At 35.3% G+C, this 21,052-nt stretch overlaps 1 protein-coding gene across 13 annotated transcripts in view; it reads left to right on the top strand.

Moving 5' to 3' along the window:
* Positions 1 to 20,120, top strand: part of LOC138741441 (homeobox-containing protein 1-like) — a 54,686-nt gene extending 34,566 nt beyond the window's left edge. For 5 of the 13 annotated variants that reach the window (XM_069895552.1, XM_069895550.1, XM_069895544.1 and 2 more), the window contains 3 exons: positions 1,033 to 1,128; positions 1,788 to 1,882; positions 9,200 to 20,120. In XM_069895552.1, the coding sequence (XP_069751653.1) occupies positions 1,033 to 1,128; positions 1,788 to 1,882; positions 9,200 to 9,340 (332 nt within the window). In that variant the 3' untranslated portion in view covers positions 9,341 to 20,120. Of the gene's footprint in view, positions 1 to 1,032; positions 1,129 to 1,787; positions 1,903 to 5,540; positions 7,082 to 9,199 lie in introns of those variants that run through there. The other 8 variants (XR_011343500.1, XR_011343501.1, XM_069895547.1 and 5 more) reach the window with 8 other exon arrangements.
* Positions 20,121 to 21,052: the final 932 nt, after the last annotated feature.

Here is a 21,052-nt window from a genome sequence, read left to right as displayed (position 1 = left end):
TGTGTCCATTCATCATTTGGAATCAGTGAGGGGAAAAAAAAATCAGGAAGTGCCTCACTTTACTTGCGAGGTGTGGCAAATTCCATTAAAATACACAGCTGAATATCTTATTAATGACAAATTGATTGGCGGTACAGCACTTGTATTAAATAGTTGGAAAATTACCCATTTAAATTTTAAACTTTGTACATTTCCAAATTAACTATTGTTTGTAGAAAGATATGTATAATTGTTATATGGGGGAAATTTTATTTGTGTGATGTATTAGCTTTGTAAGATCAGCAGTTTGTACCTTTTAAGTTAAACTAGACACTTAATGGTTTATACTGTATCTGTGAGTTGTAGTTACCTGAATGTTGGACACTTTTAAAGCTGTTAACTCAAAGCAAAGGATGCACATTTTTTAAAAAATCATAAATAGTTTTAAAATGTATCAAGTAGTAATAATAATAAAAAAATTATTTAATATATTAATTAATGACTGGATACAGTATATATTACATTATTTTAATTATGGGTATTGTTATGGTGATTACCGTATTCAACGATATGAAAGAATTATAGCAAATGTATATAGGGTAAATACAATATGGGTTTACTATAAGAAATGGTCATTTCTGACTAATGACTCAGGAATTGTATTTTAAATGATAGTTTATGGAAAATAGAACATCTTGTATCGAGTCATTATAAAACCCTGAAGTAATTAGGCAGAAGATTAGATGATCAAACACTTATGTTTTCTGCAATATTTGGGATAAAGTTGCATGGGTACACAAACATAAAATGTTTTAAACTTATAGGACTTTGTACATGTCAATATTCTGATCTTAGCCAGGCTTCTGGAGGAGCAGTAATTTAGGAGACATTTTCTATATTCACTTCATGGATGCCAGTTCATGAATAGAAAAAAAAATGTCTTACCTTAAAGTTTGATTGCTTAAAGCAAGGAAAAATGGTGACGTTGGATAATTGCGGCACTAACTTAGAATATTTATTCTGTGGTTTTCATTGTAATAACTTTTTACTCAGGTAAAAAACTATCAGAGTTTGAAAGAGTAACTCCTCTAAAAGTGTACAACTGGTTTGCCAATCGTCGGAAGGAGATGAAGAGAAGAGCAAACATAGGTAAGGCAATTGGAAAGCTTTTGTTCAAAAGGTCAATCAATTATATATGATTTTTGCAGCTATGGAAACCTCAACCAGAATTATTCTTTAAAAACTTTTACTGGCCAGAGAATATTTGCTTCAAACATGAATTTGAATATCAAGTGGATATTCATATTCTAATTACAGTAGATCTCCTCTGATATTTAGATGAAATACAAACTGTGACATTTCAAGAATAAAACAGATATTCAACTCAGTACTGAAAACAAAACAGCCCTGACCAAATGAGAAGCAAGATTGTGCCATTTTGCTGACAGCTGATGCCATTCTGAAAAGTGGCTACATGGCAGAAACAGTGTCTTGATGGAGTGCTTAATATTGTAAATATTTAAATTGTATTCTTTTCAAAATTAAGGTAATTATCATTAATAAAGGCATTCTGAACAGAAGTTCCAAGTTCAGCCTACACCAATGCACCTTATTTCAGTCAAGGTGAAAAAAAGAATATAATGATTGGGCTTGGCAGTTTTAGGGTGTTATTCATCACTGCCATTGAAGCATCACTACAGAAAAGCATAGTTTAAATGATTCAGAATTCAATTTGCTTTTGAAAGGAAGTTGACATATTTATTTTTCTATAAGTTGAGTTTAGTTTCTGATCAATCTTCTTTTCAAAGAAGCAGCAATCCTGGAGAGTCATGGGATTGATGTGCAGAGTCCTGGTGGACATTCCAATAGTGATGACATTGAGGTCAACGAATACTGTGAGCAAGTGAGTCACGACTATTAGAGGTTAGAACTACAAAAGTTACTTCTTTAATTCTTTTTTAACCAGGAATGTTGAAAGATATGTTATAAACAATTTGTTATCAATCTCTAATGTATGCTATGTAGTAGATATTTGTACAATGCCAGATTAAAATAATTATTTATAGATACAAAAGGTTAAGGTGAAATCATTCATTCATTGGAGGGTGTTCACAAGAATTCTGTGAATATGCTCAGTATTCCTAAAGACAGTTTTATTCTGTCTTCAATGCTACTTTTTTTTCTATTGAGTTAAACCATAAAGGATGTTAATGCATTGGAAGTAGATCAGAGAATATTTATTAGGCTAACCCCTGAAAATGGGCGGATTATCTTACAAGGAAAGGCTTGGCCAGGGAGACTTGTAGCTATTGGAATTTAGAAGAGTGAATGGGCATTTGTTTGATGGTCATAACTGGGTGATAAGGCAAACATGTTTCCTGTGAGATAGTCTAGAAAATAAGAGTTTGCCCATTAAAATCAGAGAACAGATAAACGTCTTTTCTCTGTGAGGGCCATGAGTCTGTAGAACCCTCTTGCTCAAAGGGTGGTGGAAACAAAGTCGAGTATTTTTAAAGTTGAGGTACTGGTTGATGAGTACGGCAGTGGGTGAACAATTGCCACAGGTAGACTGGAATCAAATCAACCCTGATCTTATTAAATAGTAGAGGAATCCGTAAGGGCTGACTGGAATATTTCTTCCAATACCATCTCAGATGCAACCATCTCAGTTCAAGACTTGAAGGCCAATTGAAGGAGAAAATAGGAACATTTTATTTTTTTTAATCATAAACTTTTGGGTAAGGTGGAATGTACACTTTTTAAAAACAAGACTACAGGAATGGTGAAAGTTTAAAACTTAAAAGATGCCTGGTGGTAAGATGTCAGATTCCAGGGCTCAACGTGACCACAGAATAGTGACTTGGTTTTGGTGTAATACCAGATTGATGAATGTGTTCACCATATGAATAGGGAACCTGAAAGAATGACATTTATTCATACAAATTGTAAGAATTAACCTCAGGAACATGTTGGATTGAGAGATAGAAACTGTAGCTTTTGAGCTATTGTGTTTCAATACTATTATGACTACATTAAATACAACTGTAGTTCCTGATCTCAATACTGTGATTAATGTTAAAAAGTGGACCAAGTGCTGGAGTGATGTAACATCTTTCACAATTAAATATCCATCTAATGCTCACATTTAATGTTCATGCATAACGAATAACACCTCGTATAATAGTTGGTGAACAATCTGGAAGAATGCATACTCATCCAATCATGGTAAATCATGAAATCTAATCCAGAAGAATGTTGATGAAATCTATGAGATTATTTTTATAAATTCAATAACTTTGCTGACATTCATCAAGGAATGGAAGTTGGTGTTTTTATTTATTTTTGTTTGCATTAAGTGAAACACAGACAAGCAATAATTGATAGCTTGCAATATTCAGCCCGATCAGCACCTGTAATCAAAAATAGTTTTCAGTTTGGGGGATCTTAAAAATATAATACTAGGTCAACTTTTAGATCCTGACCCCTTCTGAGTTAGAATTCAAAAACATTGCAAAACTTCACTGGGCAGTAACAATTCAGATTACTTTAATCAAATGATGTTCGGAAAGAACAATCTATTTAAATCACCTGCAAAAAAAGAAAAAAATCTGCTGGAGGAACTCAGCAAGTTGAGCAACATCAGTGGAAGACAAAACATGTCAATGTTTTGTGTTGGAACCCTTCACCGAGGCTCATTTTGCTCCATATTCCAGCATCTGTAGTCTCTCGGGTGTCTCTATTTTATCACCTGGCATGATGCAATGGAGCAGAATTACACGGGGTCATGCTGTTTCTTTCAGCATGACTTATAGGCAGTTTTTCACTGGGATTTGAGCTCTTAGGACTTCAATGTGATGGAATGCAGCATAGGGACAGTCTCAGCACGTGTAGCTGGCTACTTCCCCAAAATGGCATTAACATTAGTGAGGCCTTGTCCTCGACCTCACTAGCTGTCAAATCTGACATTTTATTGAATGTTTATGAACGCCTTTGATTTTTTTAGGATATGTCATGAATATGTTTTTTTTTAAAGTTATAAAAATGCCTTTAAGAACAATTTAAACCATTCAGACTAAACAAAGAAAGCTCCAGTTTTCTCTCTCTCTCTCTCTCATTAGCTGATGGGATTGCACAAAGTTAAGCATGAAAGTTAGGAAGTTGCAGATACTTTTGGTATCCCTTTGGACTCCTTGAGGAATCCACAGCCAGGGGAAGAGTAGAAAGTGCTGTTGAGGTCCCATCCTCACCATCAATGAACAAACCCCTGGAGTCCTGCAGGTGTGACCTAACATTGGGGCAAATGTTAAATTGGAAGACCTATCCATTAGATGATTCCATTTTTATAAACCAAAATGCACTGAAGATTTCAGTAAATAATAGTGCAGAATAGGATTAGGATCTGTGCTCCTGTGGCCAAACTAATCTGTTCTGTTAAACCTTCAACATTTGTAACATCGGAGCAACGTGGAATGTTAAACAGGTATGTCTTGATTTCACTTGCCTACTTGATTATAGCATGGTTCCATGATGGGAAGAGTCATCAATGAAGAATGATTTGAAAAATACTGTTGATGTGATGGTCCCCATTAAGGAAATACAACCACAGCTAACAAGTTGGAAGTGGTTCTCTATAAAACTGCCAAAAATCTAGGAATGCTGTATAATGTAATCATATTTTCTATCATTCTTAATATTCTGCACATCGATTCTTTTGTCCAATTTACTTTATGATGCCTGACCGCTCAACACCAGGGTTAGGAAGTTATGTATTATTTGAGGTTCTGGTTGTCTACATTGTATTTTCTCTTTCTCCTTTGGTTAATGAGAGTGTCAGTTGATTCTATAGAAATATACATTCTACTTCTTTTGCAGTTAATCACGTACACAAACCAATTTGATCCAATAAATGATCACAGACATTTTTCCTGATTAACTACTTGCTGTAACATTTAATGCTTTCAGTTTTGAAAAGTGAAGAGGTTACTAATTGAGTATTTAGGGTGTTGAAATAGCTCTGACCAGATGCATTTATTTCTCGTATCATGATGGTAATCATAATCTGATTTTTTTTTTCGTATCACTTTGCACACTTTGGTTTCTCGATCATGTTATTTTCTCCAGTTTGTAATTGAATGGAAGAATTTAGCAAACGGATCCACGAATTTGACATCAATTCATCAAAATAGCATTTGAAAAATGAGTTTAATAAATTAAAGTTGTTGAAAGTTAGTTTAAGTTTGGAAAAATGCTGATCTTGCACTGACTGTAAACCTTTGGGGGAGTGAGAAAACAAGTCAAAAACACCAGGTCTTTTATCTTTGGAATTTTTGCTAGCTGATGCTAACTGCAGTCATAACAGTCAGGCTTTAACGATATTTGTGTGTATTATTTTATATCGATTTTAATTTGTAAAGACCATCTTCTTTGCTTAATAATGTCCCTCCAAAGTATGATGCAAGATGCTCTACTGTGGATGTACTTTGCATAATCTCCAATGATTATATTCTTGAAATATGCAATCATATTAACACTGTGTTTAAATATACTCTGGTTATTTTCAGTATCCTGCCATTGATTCTTTATCAAGTTTCCAATTCTAAGCAATTGAACCTGTGTCTGAAGCGAACAGCTGCTAGACAATAGACTGCAAGGTGATTTCATTCACACCTCATCCATACCCTGAATCGTATTTAAAATTGGACTTCTGTCTGAATTAAATCTTGCTTGCACAGTAGTTCAGTAAACATGGAAGAGTTTACTTATCTAACACTAGCTGCCTCTTTTGTGGTATCCCTCCTGAGGGAAAAAAAAGATCTTATCATAGACAAAGACATAATTAGGCTAACCATCACGTTTTGCAGTGGAATTGGTGAAAATTGTACTTTTTGTTATTTTTCATTCTATTGTTGGCCTTGCAAATGGTGAGAATATTAGAATGGGAAACAAAATGTTTTATTGTCGTTGCCTTTAAGAAGCAAAGAGATTAAAACATCTTAAATAAGCTTCCCATATACAATATAAGAATGAGGAAACAATGAGTACTTTCTAATTTAAAAAATAGTTTGAGATTAATAAATAGAAATAGCAAACAAGTTATACTTGTCGGAGTTTAATACTGCACCTACTAGTTTATTTGTTGCAGTGTTAGCCATGAACTTTTCATGTCAGTGATTCTCAACCTTTTTCTTTCCACTCACATACCACTTTAAATATTCCCTACGCTATAGGTGCTCTGTGATTAGTAAGGGATTGCTTAAGGTGGTATGTGGGTGGATTAGTAAGGGATTGCTTAAGGTGGTATGTGGGTGGATTAGTAAGGGATTGCTTAAGGTGGTATGTGGGTGGATTAGTAAGGGATTGCTTAAGGTGGAAAGAAAAAGCTTGAAAGCCACTGTTTTATTGTACCTAATTGACTCGTTATGTGCACAGTTTCAAAACTCCAAAGGAAATGGGCCAATGACAATTTTTGTCAAACAAAATACTTCAATAACAATTGGGTCTAGAGCAGTGATTCTTAACCTTCCCTTCCCACTCACATCCCACCTTAAGCAATCCCTTACTAATCACAGAGCACCGATTGCATAGGGATTGCTTAAAGTGGTATGCGAGTGGAAAGAAAAAGGTTGAGATTTATGTTTCCTAGGAATTAAGATTTTTATTTTAGTCCATAAGACTGGGCTTCAGAAAGCAATAACTAAAATTTTGATGATTGTTAAAAGATAATACTCTCTACTCAGTAGTAAACTGTCCTTCTGGAAATCAAATCCACATTTGAGGTCTAAGACAAATGATAGCCAATCCAAAAATCTAAAACTGTCTAAATTAGCCTTCTCAACCATGTAAACTTCAGGTCATGGTAGTGCAGAATTAGTGGAGAATTAGGTTTAGAATAAACAGGAACATTTGGGAAAACTACTAGAAGCATGATGACCTAACAAGTATATGAGCTGCAAATTTTACTAACCCAAATTTAGCCTTGAGTATTTTGCAATCTCATCAGTGGATGACGATAAAAACAAATGTAGTTGATGTTTCTGGTCAAGTCGTTTTTCTCTCCAAAGAACACAAAAATGGAGATGCTGAAATCTGGAGCAAATCATGAAGCTGGAGGACTCCAGCGGGGTGGGGGGGGGAGGGTGTGGTGGGGATGTCAGGCAGCATTCTCTGATAGAACTCTTCAATCAATGTTTTGGGTCAGAACCCTTTTCGAGACAAAGATATTCTTTGTCTCAGTTGCAATGGGGAGATAATACTTAGTGTCTAAGAATTACTGAAAATACCGAAAAATGTTTTAATTGCTATTGTATAGGTTAAAGTATGAAAAACATAAAATTGTCTTTCTCAGATATTTTCTGAAGCTTGGAAATGACTATTTCTAGTCTAGTACTGAAATTGTACACACCAGAGTTTAGGTCTGTAATAATCTTTAATGTAGCAGTTAGAGATGAAGCTTGGCAAGTAAAAGGAGATAAGGTGCAGTCTATCTCCTTCTTGCCTCCTCCATTGTCAAGAAAATGCAACAGCAAACTGCAGTTCTTGAGAAGACTAAAGCAGGCAACACGACCGGTCATCATTATGTCATCCTTCTACAGGAGCTCTACCACGAATGTCCTGCATCACAGTGTGGTACGGCCTGCTGCAGATAAATGGATCGGAGGTCATTCCACAGGACAGTAAGAGTAGCAGAGAGGATCACTAGAGTCTCCCTGCCCCCATCCCCCCCACTCCACTGGGATTATTGTCAGAAGAGGACACGTAAAATCATTAAGGACCCTTCCATTTTACACAAAGACACTTTCAGTTGCTTCCAATGGGAAGAAAGAGATACAGGAGTCTCAGAGCCAGCACCACCAGGCTGAGGAACAGCTTCTTCCCTTTGGGCTCAACGACCAAAGGAACTGCTTATACTAACAATCCAAGACTCCCATATTCCCGAAGCAATATTTATTTATTTGCAAATTTAAATAGTTCTCCTACCTATGTATTTTTTGTCTGTATGTGTGTTAGGTCTGGTTGTGTATCTGCACGTTTTGTACTGAGGACCGGAGGACGTGGTTCCGCTGGGTTGTATTTGTGCGATCAAATGACAATAAACGTGACTTAACTTGAAAAAATAGAACTAGGAATAGGCTATTCTGCTCATCATGTTCATTCTGCAAAACTGAAGCTGCATTTGATTTCAATTGTTTATAGTCATGTGTATTGAGATACCATGAAAAACTTTGTTTTGTTTGCCATCCAGGCAAGTCAACCTATCCTTAAGGACAACATATAGGGCAAAAAAAAGATGGAGGCAGATGAATATTTCATTTGGTTGCATTCTTAACTCAAGTGTTGTTTCTTTCCAACAGTACGGCTGCTATTAAAACAGGTGGTCCCTACTTATGACCATCCATACATGCAACCAATAAAAAAACTGTTTAAGTTTTTAAAAATAAAGAAAAAATATATGTAAATATAAAAATTACACATCAGGTCCAGGGGATCAGGTGCTGTTTATTCTGACAGACCAACATGGCGGCAGCCATAGGCCGGGAGGGTGCCAAGTCTCAGCTGCCGCCGAATATGTTCTATTTTTGGGACATGAAGGCAGTGGCAGGCCTGGTGTTCCAGGTGGGAGAGATGGCAAACAATGGGTCTTTCCAGTCCCAGGCAGGCTGGGCCGTGGACAAAGTGCGAGATCTGACTGGTCAGACGCGTGTTGGGGACCATCTGTATAGATAAACATGCTTTCCAATGACTTCACAGTTGATTCCAGCCCTGATTGATATCTGGATTTTTTTTTGAAAGCAGGGTCATTTGAGAAGATTGGTGGCTGTTTTTTCTGTACTTTTTAAAACAATGTATTCATATATTCATTCAGAGGCAGTAGAAAGCACCAGAGAATAATTTTGACGAACTATTTTTATATTTAAAATTCTATGACTCAATTGCTATAATAGTATTCAGTATCAGGACCAGAATATTAAATAACATTCCTTAAATAAGAACTGACGAGAATGTGCTTAAAAAAGAAAAAAAAATTGTTCAGCAAAACACTGTTTATGGGTTTTTTTAAATTAGGTGAATGTTTTTGCACAGTTGGCGATGTATACAGTATCTGCAGTACATTATATATACACACACCATTAATGTAGTATTATGTTTGTTTTTTTAAATTTATTCCTGTGCTACTTATATGGCAGTTTGTGTTTCCCCCCCCCCCTCCTCCCCTCCTTAGGATGAAAATACTTGTCATAGTGATCATCAGCAAGACCCCATCTCATTGGCTGTTGAAATGGCAGCTGTCAATCATTCAGTCCTAGCTTTGGCCAGCCAGGGTGGAAGTGAAATCAAGACAGAAGCAATCGACGATGATTGAACGTAAGGCTGAAGGCAATCAGGATTATATAATGTAATAGACTATAGCCACCTTCTTCCCTATTATATGTACTGTTCTGCAACAGTCTATTAGATGTATATTTATCATTTGTTTATTCGCTGTGTGTTAAATTGAAAGAAAAGTTCTCATTTTTTTATAGCTGCCAATGTGATCATCTCATATCAGTGACTAGAAGTTGTCAGGTGTGACTAGTGCTAAGGTTTGCTGATGGCTGACTGTGAACTCAAAAAGGATTTTTTTAACGTATTACTGCACATTACTCGATACATTGGAAACTACTAGGTGAAGGCAAAATAAAAGCATTTTCTATTTTCTAAATTTTACATACCTAGTTTTTTATCTGGGAGGCATGAACAAAAATTCAAACAGACTAAACTGGCCCAAGTCAGAAGTTGTAAAGACCCAGGCAGACACAGACACACACCAGTTTATTCAAGGTTCTAGCTTCAGGAAACTTAAAAACACAAGGCTCCAGAGGTCCACTTACAAGATGGTGCACTTGTCTTTCAGATTGGCCATTGTTTGTTGGCTCCTACTTTTCAGCCTTTTTTAAAAAAAATCCAGCCTCGGGTGACCATCGTAAAGTCAAATTCCATTTTATCATTCTCTGGTCAAATAATTTCCTTTCCAATTTAGTTTTATTTGAAGCAAAAATTCATGTTAATTATAGAAGATCTAGTTGTACTTCAGTTTGCATGCATCCTCTGGATGAACTTTCAATGACCATGCTTGTTTCAGCATGTGTTTAAATGATGAAATTGATAATGCCAAAATATAACTGTGCAATTTGCACCACAGATTAAAGAGGAAAAAAAATATTTAGATCTGATAGACATTCTAAATGAGACAATTTTGCCAATTTCTACTTCCCCAGAATTGAGGTTCTATTTAATGACAAATGAAAAATCATTCACTTCTGTGTGGGGGTTGCCCAGTCCACCAGAGCAATTCAGTTTACTTTATGTCGCATGAACCGAGACAGACTATCCAAGAAATAGGGTTCCTGGTGGCACTGCAGTATTTACCTGTTCAGATGAACAAGGTTTAAAAAGATTAACCACAACTGAAATTAATGTGTGTGTGTGAACATTGGCATAACTGAGAACTGAGAGATTGAAACCTTGGCTCATGTGTAATCTGGTTGCCTGAAGAACAAGAAATCCACGTTGTTTCATTTCTTGTTAAACCAATTGTTTACTTTGTGATGCAGTATTCCATGTTAAAGTTGAGGGAAATTTTGGCAAATTTTTGAATGCTTTTCAAATGTTTCTTTATCCCAAGTTTATGGTGTGGCATAATTTATATTCCTCTATGGTTCAGTTGCTGAGGGAAGCTGCAGAGAAATGAAGCAAAATCCTAGCAGAATGTTTTTAAAATGTGTACCAAGGCAATGGATTCGATTCTAGATGGTAATTATACAAACTCAAGCATTCCTGCTTCCTGCAAAGTAGTTCAGTAAAAAATATTACCATTTTGAGTTTGCAAAATTAGCATAGAATCTAGATGCAAGCTGGTCTAGTCCCAGTCTATAATGATGCTGGTTGCTAGGCTACCAATAGCCTGTATCTGTTCCTGTGCATTGCTGCTGGGATAATAGCTTCAGTGTTGCACAACTTGCTTGGTTTCCTGTGATATTGAAAAAAGTATAATATTCAGTGATAACATTCTTGTATTACTTTGATTATTACCAGATATTCTAGATATTCTGCCTTTCAAATTAATGCTTCAACTAATTTCTGTGGAAAAGTATTATGTGGACTCGTATCAGTTTCAAATATCTATTGCAGTTACAGTCTGCCTCCTCAGAGTGTGCTATAGGTTATTCTGGTTCCTAGCAGTTCAGGATGTTGCCTTTAGCATGTGGTAATTAATACTTTAGTATTTTAACAATGACTGAAATGCTGGATATACTCATCAAGATGAGGGAGCTATTGGAGGGAGAACACACAGTTAATGTTTCAGAATGATGATCTTCAATTAAAATTAGAAGTTTGTAAACAAGTGTATTTTGGGTTGCAGAGCAGAGGTTTTCTGACATAGTTCTGGTAAAAGTCATGAAGCTGAAGCATTATCTCTTTTTCCACCCACAGCTACTTTCTGACATACTGAATAGATCCAATACTGGTTTTATTTTGTTTCCTAAAAAACTTTCACAATTATTTGCCATTATTATAGAAGAGACAAGACCCTCATATGGCATTCTTTTGAGTTAACTTTTAAAAGAGCTTCAAAATCATTTTAATGGGTTTAAGTCCTCATCAAGACATGCAAATACTGCAGTAATAATGGAACTTTTTATCTTCAAGGACACTAAGTTTTCAAATCAACTTTTAATTGACAAGAAAATCAAAAGAAATTTGTGGGATGTAACTTACTAAATGATAATGATGACTTGCGATTTATGATCTTGCTGTTCACAGGATTTAAATTCACTTGTATGGATTTTAATGAAAACTGCATTTTCTAATTTAACCTTATGGAATTTTTATATCTGAAATGCATTGACAATACTCAGGATTAAATTCTGACAAGAATCAGTTTATTGTTACAAGGCTTGCTTCTTCACTATAAATGTTCTACTGTTAGGATATGTACAAAGTTAAAATCAGTTCAATCTAATTGTATACGAACATTCAGTTTTCAGTTAAAGCTAAAACATATCTACTTTCATCAAAATATCGCAGAATTATTGCATGATTTAATGTGATAAGAAAACTTCAAATCTAAAAGGTAAATGCAATTGGCATTTTTGTTGCAAATGCTATTTTGAAACTGATATATTTATCAAGAACCTGTAATAATTCACTCCATGCCCCCTCTCAATTAGTCGTATCCAATAGGTTATGTGCAACACCGAAAGGATTCTGACTTTTAAATGAAACAATAGAAAACTTTCAATTAATTTTTAAGTTTATAAAAGTATTTAGTTTAAGTATAATTAAATGGTCATCACCAAATTAAGCAAATTTGATCAACAAGTAACTTCAATTTATTTTGTTAATTATTTTGTGGAACCAGGTAAATGGAAGCGGTTGACTACCTGAATGGTTTAAACAATTCTCTTGATTGGATCAGAATTATTAGTTGTCTAAATGTATATCAGTTCTAAGTTCATGTTCCAGTGAGCTATTGCAAAAGAGGTGAGGGATAACATTTTTTAAATAGACAAGTACCTTTATAATGTTACTTCTAGATTAACCACTTTTTAAATGTTCAATAATATGCAAACTTCGTGGTGGCATGCAGAATAAAACCATTCAGTCTTCCAAGCAAGGACAAAAATATAGTTCTTATTCAAAGCATTATACCGTTTCCGGAACAGAATTTCAATGTGTAGAGAATGTTTTTTTTTAAATACAAAATTTTGAACAAAGTATTCTTTGAAAAAAATACTGCTAAAAGGCATGTGTGGCATTATTTTCTGATAATATAAATGTAATTATTGATGATAGACTGATGAAATTCTCCCGTGTTTTTTTTTTTCTCTTTCACCTGTTACTGTCTCTTCCCAACTTTCCAAATTAGGAAGGAACTTTAAGGTTCTGACATTAATGGACAAAATTCAGTGAAGCACTATGTATTTCTGTAACTTTCCAACAAGGCATTCGCGATATGCAACTATCAGTAGTTGCACTGAATTTAACAATGAATGATATATTCACAGTCTCAGCTATTTCAAAAACATGTAAAGGGGTGGGGGGAACTATAAAGCAACTGCGGAGAAAGCAAAAAAACAATTCAAGACTGGTTTTATATCACCAAACAGTTTCCTTAGAGGCAAGGATATCTGGCTGAAGCCAAGAAAGTAAACAAATAACCTGTAATGAAACACAAAAGATGTGGATGCTGGAATTTTGAGCAAACAACAAACTGCTGGAGGAACTCTGCTCAGTCTGCTTACATAGGTAGAAATGGTCAGTCACTATTGTGGGACAGGACCCTTTATCAAGACTAAAGTCAAAAGAGAGCAATATTATGTACATAAGGGGGTGAAGGGGCTGGGGAAGGGTGAGATCCCCACCTTCTTTCCCCCTTCAGATGTCTGTTATTAATCCTTTTTTTTAACTTTAGTCTAGATAAATGGTCCAGCTTGAAACATTGGCCATTTCTATTTATGGATGTTGTCTGGCCTGCTGAACTTCTCCAACAGTTCATTGTTTGCTAAACAGGCTGCCATGGCTGAGGATGGAGAAGGTCTTAAGAAGGTCCTAATATGTTAAAAGTATGCAGACACATTGATAAATGTGCTAGATTTATGTGGGGTTCAAAATTCATTTGAGTTCCCAATATTTAGTAATGGTTCGGCTTCAAATTTGTGACCTTCTAAAAAAGGAAAGTACACACTAGTGAATGTCATGTAAAAGGATTAGTTTAGACATGACGGCTTCCACACTTGATTAACTTCTTGATGCCAGTCAAATTTAGGTGTGGCTGCTGGGGGAGATTCGGGACTGTTACAAGCCCAGAGCACCCCAAAACCCAGCAGCAATAGATATTCACCAAGACAAATGGTTACTTAAACAAAAGTTGCTTTTAATTATCTTTAACAGAATCACACTTTAACTTATCACTACTGACTTAACTAACCTAACTTAACCCCCTTCTAATTCTAAGGGAATGTTTATGTAATGTGTGTGTAAGTTCAGAAAAGTTCTTTGGTTCACAGTCCAATCTCACTTCTCATTCCTCCAAGTTCACTGGTTCCAGGCAATTCTTATACTGTGCACAGAATTTAACTTTTATAAAGTTCATCAGGCTTTGGTACTTGATAGGTAAATGGTTACCGCTCGGGAAGGTTCTGTCGGTTTAGACAGAGAAATTTGTTGTTCCAGGATATCCACAACTGATTCCTTTTTAATCAGCCACTTCAGTGTCTTGCTGACTAAACTTTCTCCCTTCAAGGTTCTCCAGATGATAACCTCTTTCATTCAGGTCACCACAGAGTTCCTTTTTGTTTCTCTTATTTCAAGTGAAACATTAGATAGCCAGTTCTCTCCTCTTGCATGACCCACAATGGCTTTGACCAGGCTGAATTAAGAACTCACAACCGATCTTGCAAATGGGGTTTTCCACAAGCTTGCCAGCTTGTCCTGTTCCAGTCCCAGCTGCTGTTGCTGGCTGTAACACTGTAGAACTGATCTGTGTCCCTGTCTCTCTCCCTCTGAGAGAAAGCCTGTTTGACTCTCTCTGCTTGCAAAACCACATGACCCTCTTAGAACAGCTCCAGACAATCTTTGGCTCTGACGAGATCATTCATCTGTTGCCTTTTTGTAAGCAACAATCCATTGGTGAAGTTTCTTGGGCACTCTCCAAAGCTCTTGCAAAGGATGTGAGGCCGATATGTCTAGCATGAGTAGGACTCCAGTATTTCAAATAAGAACTGTTTTAAAGTGTTTGTATGTGACCTACTCTAACAAACCCTTCCCGATTTATCTCCCAAAAACATATCTATATACTCTTGTCACAGGACCCATGAGAAAATGGGTTGTTAGGAGTTAATACAACATTATAAGCTGAGATATAGAATATAATAAGCAAACGGAATATGTTGAAAATGAATAACAAATGAAAAATAAAACATTTTCAGGTAAAGAATGCAGTAATAAAAACAAAAAAAAGACTGGAAATACTCAAATGATAGAAACTAAGGACAGAGTTTGATAGCTTTCCTCCAGTACTTTAATTTAGTTTCTGACATCTATTGTAAACAGGTTCAGGATGAAGCAAATAAAGACCTTGTATTTAAGAGATGAAAAAGATTTGCAGCTGCTGGAATCTAAAGTAAAATACAAATTGACAGGGAAACTCAGCATGTCAGGCAGCATCTGTGGAGGCAGAGGGATGGTCAACTTTTCATGTCATCCAATTCTTTGCCTTCACAGATACTGTCTGACCTGCTGAATTCCTCCAGGAGTTTGTTTTTGCTCAAGGAATTGCATGGACATTGTCTATTTCACGTTCAATGTACTTGTAGACAGTGATTATTATTAAAATACATTCACGATTATATTTAAGCCAAAACATGAAATTTGCACAATTATCCCGCAGGCAACAAAGAGATGAATAACCAGTTTGTAAATTTTAGTGGTGTTGACTGGGGGAGGACATTGCTCAGAACACAGAGATAACAACATTTCCTTTCTTTAAATACCACAGTGAGATCTTTTCTATGAGCTGGCAGTCAGGACGTGACTTTGGTTCGACAGCACCTCAGATATTGGACTGAAGTGACAGCCTGTGTTTAAACACGGGTACAATTTGACTCCAAGGTAAAAGAAATACCACTGAGCCGAGTAGCTAATATAAATTGCACTGATATAGATAAAGAAGCAGGTATATCGTACACAATAATGCATTCAACGTCTAAAACTAATGTCAAGTTTCGCAGCTTCTACAATTGTATATGCATTTTGTAGTTTCTAGTGAAGAAATACACTGAAGTAAGAGCACCCTCTGGTGCTTTACATCCATTTCGAGGCACAAGTTTGAAATACATTTTAATCATCCCATTTGGATAGATTCTAACACTTTGCAAATGTAATGTTTTCTGATAGAAGTATCTTGTGGCCCTTTTATATAACGTTTTGTTTTTACAACCACATATATTTTCTCGCATGCAGGAATTGATCTTCCTATTTTTCCATCCCCCGTAACATCACTTCTTTAGTTTACTATTGGAAGATGCAGTAGTCTTTCCTCGACCATTCTCAGAAATAAAGCATTCCACAATTAAATATCCTGCTCTAAGAAGTTCCTTTGATAGTAGTGACATGTCCCATGAGGCAGAATTAAAAATTAAATCAACAAACTGTTTATTAGTAGTCGTACAGCATAACAACAGGCCCTTCAATCCACTGAATACTTCTTTATACTAATCCCAATCTCTGGCTACATTGCCTGTAAAAGTGATCATTCAATTAGGTGCATAACCCAAGGTGTCAATTAATCTTAATTTGTATTTCAAAACTTAACCATCAACTCTCTGTTTGAGACTTGGCCGCAGGTCCTTTTTAAAAACACTTCCAGCCCCGTCATCACTGTTAAGGTACCAAAATTACACTCAAAACTGCATACTACAATCTGATAATCATCTTTGTGTTTTCCTGTGGAAAATTTCTGAAATTAATTGGACTGTATATACATCATTGAAGTGCCAGAACTATTAAAACGTCAAACATAATCATACAATTAGAACTGTGGAAATTATTAGATGAATTGATTGTGTTTGAACTGTTTCATAAGTATCCCTCATTGTAAAGAACACAAAATATTTGCCACTAAGAGCATGTGCTTGGATATGGAGGTGATTTTTTTTTTAAGTGAAGGAATTAAAATAAAAATAGATTAGTTAATGTAATTTTAATTGGGGTACCAGTTGGATTGGTAGAACTTGGTTTTAGCCTGTGCCAAGGATAGCTGGTATAAACTCCAACTCATTAAACATGTTGTGATATTAGCATGAAGAAAGTAAGATCACGAGCTCTAACAAATTGAAAAGGTATACATTTAAATTATGATCTTAAAATTATTTTTAACATATCAACAGTTTAGGGAAGTGAAAATAACAATGCAATTTTCAATAAATTTGTTGGTCCCCAGCTATTTTGATTAGATTGCCATTTAGGAAAAAAAATCTTAAATACAGGGAAGATTCCAATGATGTTTGTTAGGGGAATTCTCTCAAACATTATCAGTACTAACTTCAAATTCAAGTTTCCTTTTTTGAAAAAAGAAAACTGTGAGTAATTATAAAACCACTGCACTTCAACTATTGTAATATAATTCAACAACAATTTAGCTGTGCACTTTATTTTACTTAGATAAATATATTCTACAATTACATTTTGATGTTGATGAATTTTAGAGAACCAGTGGAAAATAATTTTAACAGTTTTATCCTATTTATTGCTTTTAAATAGCACACTAAAAATTTGTCTTTCCTTTCTTAAGAATAGAGCTTTCCAAGTGTTCACAATGTTAGGATAGATGAAACCTATTTTTATGTACCACTGTGGAAAATTTGTTTGCTTTTGAATTCTAATGCTGTACGTTCTGGTCCCCCACAAACTCCCCAACATTCCCCTCAAAACATTTATTGGATCTTCAGACTCTTAAGCTTCAAAGCATTTTCTGTTTACTATTAACTTCAAAAGAATCAGTCATAAATATGTACTTCACAATGGTTAAATAGTTTCATGTTCCCAGGTGATTTATATTTGTTATGGCTTGATTATGGCACAAATGATGGACAACAAAATGTACTTTTATTGAACTCAAATTTAAATCATCTTTCATCTCAACCTCTCTGGTCCATTTGGCAAAGTGTTCTTCAGCGCTCAGACTTGGATCAGCTGGGGAGCTTATTGCTGCATGTAAGAAATCAGAAATGTTTCTGCAGATGTCCCAAGGCCCCTTATTTGTAGTTCAAAGGTAAATTTGTTCTTCATATTAACAATCTACAAACCTCCTTCACATTTTGGTCCATTGGGCCAAAACACTAAGATTCACAAAAGCACATTGATTACCATCTTATTCTGAATGGCTACATCGCTAGACAAACACACTTCTACATGACTTTATTGAGTCATGTTAAACAAAAAAATAATAATTTTGTGGACCTGAGTTCAAAATTTACACCAGCAATGTAATTACAGAAGTATCAAAAACATTGTGGGGAGGGGTTTGGTGAAATTTAATGCTAAACATTTTTTTTTTCAAATAGTTTAAATGACCTCATATTTTGTTCCTCAACATATGATGTTGTGGTCATATGTTAGGTGCGATTTGCCTGAATAATCACCGTATTGAATTATTTGCCCCATCTAATGGAGATGCGTAAAAGTGTAAGATTACAGCAGTACCCACATGGAAATATAAGAGTTTATTAAATGGTTTAATAGGAGATTTGGCATTCAAAACAAATTCAGAAAATCTTACTTGGAGTCCTTGAAGCTTGAATTTAAAAACAATTGCACTATTGGTCAATAGAAAAGGAACAGTATTATTCTGTTCATTTTGCCAGATTTCAAGAGAACTCATTGTACTGTGAGCAGTGTGTTGCACTTTGTATCCTATTTCATTGTCTGGTTATTTAAAAGACAAACTTGGGTTGCTCCCAGCTAGTAATTTCTGTGAAAGACTTCAGTTAGATGTATAACAAAGACAGGTTTTAATTCTGTAGTTTTGCAAGATAAATATGTATATACTTATCCAAAATGTCATATACTGCCCATACCATTTACTTGGGTCTGAGAGGGTGATACTTCATTATCAACCAGTGTAAATGCCAACTATCTAACATCTTTATAGATGGTCCAAATGCATCTAATTATTGTAAATAATTTTTAAAAGCACTTTTTTAAAAAATGAATTACTTTTTGTACTCAGTATGTTTAATGTATAAAATTAGATCAGTTGCATAATTAAGAGAAATGTACAAAGTACGTAATTACACTGCCCACAGCACAATATTGGCAATGTCCTTCAGGCTTCTCATTGACTGGATTAGACCAGCTTCTCAGTGTAGCTTGAAGCAAAACAGAAAATGTTGAAATGTGGCTTCTGTGTAAATGTCCAGGCAGACATCTTGTTTCTGTACAGTTTACAAATTACATGTAATTTTGCTGTGTTACTTTTAAGTAACCATTTAAAATCCTGAACACTGTAATATCATTGCTGTCAAAATTAATTTTTATGCTCTGTATTTAAGTAACTTTTCATGTTTCTTTATCTAGTACCAAGGAAATACAGGACATCTTGTATATGTTTAACTAAACTTAGATTCTACAAAAACTCTAATTTTAGATTTAAACTAATGTAGCAAAACATGTTTGAAAAACATTTTTCAGTTAATCTGTATAAAATTCAGCAATGCCAACTATGAATGTTTATTTACTAATTTGTTGACAAACCTACTGCCATATATTATTTAAAGTTCAGGTTATTTTTGACTTAAGGTCACTTGTTAGTGTCAATGTTATGTCCAGAGGTTAACTGATGTTTTTAAAAAAAAGCAACAAAAAATTGATCTACTGAACTACCAGCTCTTGATGTGACTATAATATTGTGGAATTTATAAAAGTAGCCAGGTTCTGTTTACTCTTTTTTAAAAATGACACTCCCCAACTCCGTAAGAGATCTTTCCCTTCCTTCAATTGGAAGTTGTAGGTGAGCTAGTGCTTCTCTTAACTCAGCCATCAGGTGTATTCTTTGGGGTGAGGTGAGAGGGCATGGGTTACGGAAATTGTATGGAAGGCATGCACCAGTTTATTTCCCCCCCCCTCCCCCCCCATTAATGTTGCTGCAAGGTAGTGCACCCAGTGAGCAAGGTGAAAAATTGAAGCCTGGCTATGGATTTAACCACGTGTTAAACACTTGTATTTAAACAGGATACAATCGAAGATCAAAATCACAGAACTTTAAGCCAAGTATCAGACTTTACAGGGATTTGTTCAGTGTTCATCATGCAGTGCATGATGGCTCATTAGTGGAGTAAAATTATCGTCCATATTGTCCCAGGAAATTGATAGGAAATAAAAGGAAAGGGATTTTTTTTTTAAAAGGTTTATCTGCATTCTGTGCTTGTGTATCCTATTCTTTGTTCTGTGTTTATACACATGCATCCATATGTATATAATTTGTAATTAATTGTCTGGATTAGTGCCTTTTGACAGTAGACTGTTATAGAACCCAATTTATAGTTTTTGTATATTTTCATTAATTGAATTTTTGGTTAGCTCATTTTCTTTACCCCCAATAAAGCAATAAGTATGTTCAAACAGTCTTGGTCTTTTTCTTTGGAATGTCCTCAAATATTGTTTTCTTTGACTTCATCAAAATGCTTGAAATCAAGAAATTGGACAGTAAATGTTGAAGGAACTCAGCCGGTCTTGCAGTGTTCACAAAAGGTAAAGATATATTACTGATGTTTCGGGCCTGAGCCCTTCAAGGTACCCTGAAGAAGGGCTTAGGCCCAAAATGTTAATATATCTTTACCTCCTATGGATTCAGGAATGTTGGATTCAAGGCTCCCAGTCTCAGAGTAAGGAGTTAGTTTTTCAGGACAGAGATTAGAAAATCTTACAGAAGCTGGCAATTTTATGGAATTCTCTTTCCCAGAAGGCTATCGAAGCTCTTTTGCTGAGTATGCTTAAAAATTTTTTTAAAGTGATAGAATTTTAGACAATGGGGAAGTAAATGTTGGAATGTGGCATTAATTAAATACCATGTGTTTTATTTGGTCTACTTGTGCATGGGTTTGCTTGCTGAGTATCCCTTTTGCACTCTACCTTGGTACATGTGACAATAAACTTGAACTTAGATTAAAAACCTCCTAACATGGTGGAGCAGAGAAAAGTGGCTGAATAACTACACTTGCCCCTATTTCTTATGCTCTAATCTTGGAATGCAGACCTTGATGCTATTTCTACAAAGAAGGATGGGGGTGCAGGTAGGTAAAGAGTGTCTGGTGGCTGGAGCCTTAGTGGGCCTTGGCATACATTTTGAGATGGTCTTTAGATGGAAGTGCTTAGAACCTTATTATTGCATGTATATTCTGAAAAGTGGTGACTCAAAAAAACACATCTATGTCTTAGATTGTTGAGGAGTCATTACATGAAAAAGCAAAAAAAAAAACTCTCTTCAATAGAACCTGGATTTTGGTCCACACCAACAATTTGAATTTGTGCAGAG

This window comes from Narcine bancroftii, chromosome 8 (assembly GCF_036971445.1).
Source record: "Narcine bancroftii isolate sNarBan1 chromosome 8, sNarBan1.hap1, whole genome shotgun sequence".
In the NCBI taxonomy this organism is placed as follows: domain Eukaryota; kingdom Metazoa; phylum Chordata; class Chondrichthyes; order Torpediniformes; family Narcinidae; genus Narcine; species Narcine bancroftii.
This window is presented reverse-complemented; position numbering and strand designations above follow the sequence as displayed.